General features: G+C 48.5%; 1 protein-coding gene across 1 annotated transcript; it reads right to left on the minus strand.

Annotated features, from left to right (window-relative positions):
* Nucleotides 1-2,272: 2,272 nt before the first annotated feature.
* On the minus strand, nucleotides 2,273-7,521 carry LOC141733961 (keratin, type II cytoskeletal 8-like). The gene is given in 7 exon segments (XM_074565066.1): nucleotides 2,273-2,497; nucleotides 2,804-2,929; nucleotides 3,019-3,183; nucleotides 3,540-3,635; nucleotides 4,211-4,271; nucleotides 5,184-5,401; nucleotides 6,787-7,521. Coding segments are annotated over 7 exon segments (1,626 nt in total).
* Nucleotides 7,522-7,780: the final 259 nt, after the last annotated feature.

Here is a 7,780-nt window from a genome sequence, read left to right on the forward strand (position 1 = left end):
CTCCACTACAGATGGACCCACCGCTGCCAGAGCTCGATCCGCCCCCATAGCTGTGGCCACCTCCAGACATGGAGCCTCCACTGCCAGAGCTTCCTCCTCCTCCATAGCCTGAGCCTCCTCCACCACAGATGGACCCACCACTGCCAGAGCTACCTCCTCCTCCACCAGAGATGGAGCCTCTCCTGCCTGAGCTGGACCCTCCTCCACAGCTTTTGCCACCTCCAGTCATGGAGCCTCCACTGCCAGAGCTTCCGCCTCCTCCATAGCCTGAGCCTCCTCCACCACAGATGGACCCACCACTGCCAGAGCTACCTCCTCCTCCACCACCAGAGATGGAGCCTCTCCTGCCTGAGCTGGACCCTCCTCCACAGCTTTTGCCACCTCCAGACATGGAGCCTCCACTGCCTGAGCCTCCTCCTCCTCCGCATATGGAGCCACATCCTGAGCTTACCCCTCCTTTACCTGAGCTTCCTCCTCCTCCTCCACAGGTGGAGCCTGCGCTGCCTGAGCTGGACCCCCATCCACCAGAGCTTTTGCCCCCTCCAGCAATGGAGCCTCCACTGCCAGAGCTTCCTCCTCCTCCGTACCCTGAGCCTCCACTACAGATGGACCCACCGCTGCCAGAGCTCGATCCGCCCCCATAGCTGTGGCCACCTCCAGACATGGAGCCTCCACTGCCAGAGCTTCCTCCTCCTCCATAGCCTGAGCCTCCTCCACCACAGATGGACCCACCACTGCCTGAGCTGGATCCTCCCCCATAGCTGTGGCCACCTCCAGACATGGAGCCTCCACTGCCTGAGCCTCCTCCTCCTCCGCATATGGAGCCACATCCTGAGCTTACCCCTCCTTTACCTGAGCTTCCTCCTCCTCCTCCACAGGTGGATCCTGCGCTGCCTGAGCTGGACCCCCATCCACCAGAGCTTTTGCCCCCTCCAGCAATGGAGCCTCCACTGCCAGAGCTTCCTCCTCCTCCGTACCCTGAGCCTCCACTACAGATGGACCCACCGCTGCCAGAGCTCAGTCCTCCATGTCCATAGTTTCCTCCTGTTCCACCTGCAGAGATGGACCCTTTCCTGCCTGAGCTGCTGCCAGAGCTCAGCCCTCCACTGTGGTGACTACATCTGCCACTGCCAGACCTTGATCCCCATCCCTGAGAGCTTTGGCCACCTCCAGATATGGAGCCTTTACTTCCCGAGCTTCCTCCACCTCCGTATCCTGAGCCACCTCCTCCTCCACAGATAGACCCACCACTGCCCGAGCTCGATCCCCATCCTCCAGTGCTTTTCCCTTTTCCTTCTCCAGAGATCGACCCTTTCGTTCTGTTCTTGCTGACACCTCCAGAGCTTAACCCCGCCTTTACGCCTTTCAAGCCTCCAGGTCCTACTCCAAAGATTCCAGTAGCAGTTGCATTGTGGTCAATGACACCTGCAAGAAATGGAAATTATGTCCACCTTATTCTTTTTATCCCAAAGATTCTAAGCACAGCTACGGTAAGTACTTATATATGGTTATCATTGTCCCTACTCTAGCGGTCATAGTGATATCTTTGAAAAGGGGCAACAATCGTTAGCAGAAGTACATATGAAACGTTTTCTCATGTGGATCTGGCTCTATTAGCTTATCTTTAACATGATTTATGACTTACTCCGTACGTGAACGCTCAGTGCAGCCCTTCCTGAAAGGCCAGGAGGTTTCTCTCTGCTTTAGCTGGCCTCCTATATCCACAATTTTTAGGATTCAATTAGATATTTTTTTTTCCCTTCAATTCTGACATGCGCCACATAGACCTATAGAATAATTGAGGTGTTCCCCACTTCCTACAAATTTGGTTGAAATTAGCCAAGAAGTTCCTGAGTCAGTAGCTCAGTGGTGACATATTGATCTGTATCCATGTGTATTGACACACGTACACTCACAAGGGACTACCTTTTGCTTTACTTCCCCAGGAAAGTGAGACAGGAACTAAGAGGGGTTTTTCTGACGGTAGGCGTTAAATACCACGGACAAAAAAACGACAACAGTACTCTTAAAGCAAAGCCTTGAGATACTTACAGATTGTGGCCGGGGAGCCTTCCTGTATCCTGTGAAGGAAAAGTGACATTGAGATAATGCACCCAATAAAAGCAAAAGTCAGACTAGGCTCTATCGCTAAGTCAAAGAAAGAGGTCACCCCTTCCAGGCAGCAACTCATCCCGGAGGTCTAAGTGATAGATCGAAGAATGGGACACTCTGCTTTGTACAGGTCCTTCTACCCAGGATGAATAGTTTGTCCCTACCTGTTCTCCTCCTCCTCGAGGAGCGATCTATACATGGCAATTTCAATATCCAGGGCCAGTTTCACGTTCAGGAGCTCCTGATAATCATGAAGAAGGCGAGTCAGATCATCTTTGGCCTCCTGCAGGGCATTTTCCAACTCCTGAAGCTTTTGCTGGCCGTCTTTGATGGCAGAGCTCCCACGCTGCTCAGCATCCTTAATGGTTTCTTGGAGGCTGGCATTCTGCAGAGGGCACAAACAGAATGTGTCCACTTCCCTTCTACGGGACCAGGGTGGCCAAACCCTTCTGGCAGTCCTTGGAAATTAAAAGACCTACCTCAATGACAAAACTCAGAAGATACATTAGACTGGCTAAATTAACCCAAATTAAATCCCAATGTAGACAGCCAAAATCTAGATCTGCCTCATTTTGAAGAGAAAACATCGTCTCTAGGTTTGCCTCCAAAGGACAGCCGACATTAAACTGCACGAGTCCCCACGTAAAAGTGACTTAAATAGTTTAGTCACATTGTAAAGTATCAGCTTTACCTTTTTTCTTGCAATTTCAATTTCTGGTTGTAGTCTTTGGATCTGCCTGATGAGTTCCTGGATTTCCTGGTAACTGCCCCTCAGTTGCTCACGTTGATTTACCCACATGTTCTGAAGGTCCTGGTACTGATGTGCGGAGAAGAGAACAGATATTTTTGGTTTCTGTTCCACTGAGCAGACAGACTTGCCTCCCTGTCTTGTTGGTGTCTACTCACCCTGCCCTGATACATGGCATCTACTTCAGCTTTGCTTCTCTGAGCAATTGTCTCATACTCCTGCCTGACTTCTTCAATGATGCCATCCATGTTCAGTTCTCTGCGGTTGTCCATGGACAGAATGACACTGGTGTTGCCAATTACTGTTTGCAGCTGGGACAGTTCCTGCAAGGAAAACAAGATTTTGGATTTTAACAGTCCATGTGAGCAGTCCAGGTCGTGTTATGAGGAAAGAAATGGCACCTTCTGGCCAGTTACCCCCTGGAATTTCCCTACCTGCATCCCCCAGGTCCTATTGTGCCACCACCAGTATTAATTTTCAAGTGTCTCTTCCAGCCTTCGTGACACACCGGGCCCCCTTTTCACCCATGGATGAAAAAGGACTTTGTAAGATCAAAGGCCAAGGATGATCTACTCTCCACACCAAAAAATCCTGTTCAGGCAAAATTTTTGGGAACCTCCAAAACATACATGTCCTTCAAGACACAAGGGTGAGTTTTTAATCTGAGAAGCATACTCACAGCTTCATGTAAGCACCTGAGGAACTCAAGCTCCTGCTTCAGTATTTCCACCCGAACATCAAACTCCATTTTTCCCATGTAGGCACTGTCCAGTTCCTGTAAAAAAAAAAAAAAAAAACAAAACATAAGCATATTTGTAGTTCTTTGATGGCAAACTCTCCACTGAAGTACAATTCTTGTGAGACTTGGCACGTTTTTTTAAAACCTTCTTTCCTGGGGTGAAATAATGGCCCACGAATCTCAGATTTCATTTGAAAAGCAATTGGAACAAAGGGAAAGGTTTTGACTCTTAGAAGAAAAGAATGGCTTGGAAATAAGCAAAACAGCTGTGGCAAAATGTAGAAGCGTAGATTTCATTAATTCTTCTAATAAAAAGTTGTCTAAATTTTCTATTCTGCTATCTAGGCCATCTATAGACATTATTTAACCCCTAAGAATGATGTCTCAGCTAGGTTCTGATTGACTAAAGACCAGCACTTTTTAGATACTCATCTTACAAAGGACCTAGAGGCAATAATTTCTCTCCAGTCCTGCAGTAAAAAGCTCAGGTTTTCAATGCATCAGTTAGAGAAAGTTAAGCAAAGACCTTGCCTTTGGAAACCTCAGCAACCATCCAGTTGTTGCTTTATTTCTGAGTCTTTGCATTAGCTCAGTGTCTTGGATTACTTCACCTTTTTAAGCTCCACAAACTCCTCTTCCTTAGATGCGCGCTTGTTGATCTCGTCCTCGAATCTGTTGCAGCAGAGAAAAGAGATAGGTACCTCATGGCCTGTCTGTCTTTTCCAGTCAAGTGGATCGTCCAAAAGGGAATGAGTCAAGATTTTGTTTAACTTCAATTTCTGACAACTGCAAAGACAACTGCAAACCCTCTGCAAAACTATAGGCTAAATTAGGCAGCAAAGCGTGACGGATATAGATCAGTTCTAACATCCCCGTGATTCTGAAATAAACCCCATTTTTCAGAGCTGCAGACATATATTATCTTTTGGGTGCAGCTCAGCTAGAAGAAGCGACAACTCTCCTCAACTTGAGCCCGCTGCTCAGCTCTGTCCCTCCCCTCCCCGCTCTCCAGGTTGACCAGAGCTACCAGCAGGAGTTGGAGTCCTGGGCTACTCATTGCCTCGGGGAGGAAGGGCACGAAGGAGGACAGGAGGAGGGCATCATAGAATACCAGGTTGGAAGGGACCTAAAGGGTCATCTGATCCAGCCTTTCTTGGCAAAGCCCGACCTTTCTCGGCAAAACGAAGGAGAGTGGGGTAGATCTACAGGGTCTTTGATTTTCCTCTTACTGTTCTGGGTTATACCCTCACCCAATCTGCTTTAGTCTTCCAGCGTCGAAGCCCCATAATGAACCTACTGCAGGGTAGTGCTCTAATGGCTACAAAACTCCTGAAGGTGAGACGCTGAGCTATGCTTTCCCAGAGCGTGATTATCATTGCCTTGGAAAATTCCAGTATGCCTTTTCCCAGAGAAGCTGTGGCTGCCCCATCCCTGGAGGGGTTCGAGGCCACATTGGACGGGGCTTGGAGCAACCTGGGCTGGTGGGGGGTGTCCCTGCCCAGGGCAGGGGGTTGCAACTAGATGCTCTTTAAGGTCCCTTCCAACCCAGACCGTTCTGTGACTCCCAGACTTGTGATTATTCACCTCTTTTTATAATCCTCAACAAGCTGAAGCATATTATACGCTTCTGGATCCAGCTGCTCCTTCTGGTTCTGGAGCATTTCTAGCTGCCTCTGCAGGTTGCTGATGTAAGATTGGAAGAAAGAGGTGATATTTCTGCTCTCTTCTGGTCGGGTACTTTGCTGCTGCAGAAGTTCCCATTTGGCCATCAGAGCCTGGTTCTGCCGCTCAAGACATTGAACCTGAAAGGCAAAGCAGACGAACATCTCAGCCACTGGAAAGCACCGATGGGAACGCTGACATCAGCATCTGTCCCTGTAGCAAACCAAATCCCAATTAATATTTCCAGCACAGTAACCTCTAGACGTTTGGTCAGGTGGGACCAGCTGTAGTAACACTGGTACCAACACATGAGACAGCTTGGACTCATGCAGGGGGACACTGCTTTTTTTTCCCCAGTCTGTTGCATAGGTGTGTGATTTTACTGCTGCTTCTCAAAGTTGACGCTCAAATCTTTGCTGGCTTTTCATTTCTTAAATGCACAATATTTAAGGGGGTGATTGGGGTGGAAGGACACCCCAGCTGTTTCTGAACTACCTCGGACACCCAAATACATGAGAAGAGTTCGCCCACTCTCAGAAGACCACACAGAACTGCTCTCTTCCTAGGTATATCTTGCCGTAGAGAAGAAGGTCAGAAAGACCTGTAACACGCAGAGCTGGTCTTTTTGGAAAACCAGAGGGATAGCATCTCTCCAGCTGGGACACTGAACAGGTTGTAACCTGGCAGCTGACATCCAGAAGATTTTAAAAGAGAGTCAAAAACACTCCTATTTTTCAGGACTGAGCACGCTGTAAAACTTCTAGGTGTAACCAACGCCTTCTCTGTAGGGTAATACAAGAAGCCCTTAAGTCTTCACGTGTAGGAAATGCTACAAGCTTCCACCCCATGCAGAGACACATGTCACCACCCAAACAAAGGCCCGTGTCAGGTCTGTGTGGGTGGAAGTGTTTTTGCAGCTGTTCTGTTCCTGTGTCTGTGAGTAGAAATGAGTGAGAAGTTAAAACTGCAGACAGAGCTGGAAGTGCTGTAGTGTAAGCCAAGGAAAGAGGTAAAGAAGAAAGACGGGGGGGCCGCTGGCCACCTGAAAGAGGCTAGGACCTCCAAGCGAAGAAGTCATTTGTTGTTTTGTAATTTGGAGAAACGCAACATTTTCCTTTGCTTGAGAAAAAGAAACAGAACACATCAAAGATGACCAAGTCCATCGCCCATTTCTCCTGGTAGCACCGAGAATTCTCAGGCCCTGGAGTATTACTAGCCATGCAGAAACCCTCTTCCTCAAAGGAGAAGTGAGTTAATGTGTCAGCGACATCCCGGTAGTTTGTTATTGTCCTGCCACAAAAGATGACTCTTATACTTATCCCAGGGCTAAATGCAACTCATGCGGCAGCGTTTATAGCAAGCTATTAAGATTTTCACACCAGCATAAGGGAATCCAGCCAACGCTGTGATTTTTGGGGCGAGAAGAGGCAACATAAAGGTGTCCCCGTGACTCACACAGGCAGAGCAGCATCCCTTATATTTGCCCCTTCCCAGGTAAGAAGTGAAAAAGAGAACAGGGACTCACCTTATCGATGAATGACGCAAATTTGTTGTTGAGAGCCTTAATCTGCTCTTTCTCATCTGACCGCACTCTCTGGAACTCGGGGTCAACTTGTACTTGTATTGGCCTCAGCAGGTTGGTGTTGACACGGACCTCCTCGATGCCTCTGCTAACACCAGCCTGCCCAAAACCCTGTCCAGCCCCTTGTTCACCAAGGGCACTTCTACCGAGGCCTCCTCCAAGTACCTCCCTGCCTGAACTTCCTCCACACATGCTACCAAGCCCTGCTTCACCACCTTGAAAGGCTCCCACAAAATATCCTCTTCTGCCAAAGCCCCTATCAAGTTGTCTCCTTCCACCAAATCCCAGGCACCTTCCATATCCTCTTCCTTCTCCTCCATAGCCTCCACCAGCAGAAACATTCCTAAACCCACCAAGGTTGTGGAGACTCCTGCTGCTATAACCATACCCATAACCACTGTATCTTTCTTCTCCTCTGTTGTCTTCACAGTGGCTTATGGTGGATGAACTTCTCCCTCCACCCAGCGTGCCACAGTGAGCAGAAGAAGAACTGAAATTCCCATCCCCAAATCTGGAGAAATGTTGGCTCATAGTGTTGCTTTCAGAGCGTTAAAAGATGATAGAGCAGGTGGGGAAGGTTGTAGCACAAGAGGAGAAATGAGAGTGAAGGATCCTCAGCTCCTCTGGTGGGGGTGATGGAAGTTCTCCTTTATACGTTCTGGAGGAGTTAGTCTCCATTCCGTGGTAATTAGCAGGTCTTTTAATGTTGTTATTGGGTTTGGTTCATCAGGCAGCAATTAATGGCTGCCTGAAGAGAGGTCAGAGTAAACACCGCACACCAATGGAGGAATTGTGAAAGTCCCCAAATCCTGCCTGACTCATGAGCTTTGCTCAGATGATATTTCCTTATCTCATTAGCCTGCCCTCCATCATTAATTACAGCTCGCACAGTTATCCACGCACATTACCATGGTTTGTTCTCTCGAATTTCCCCACC

This window comes from Larus michahellis, chromosome 22 (assembly GCF_964199755.1).
Source record: "Larus michahellis chromosome 22, bLarMic1.1, whole genome shotgun sequence".
In the NCBI taxonomy this organism is placed as follows: Eukaryota; Metazoa; Chordata; class Aves; order Charadriiformes; family Laridae; genus Larus; species Larus michahellis.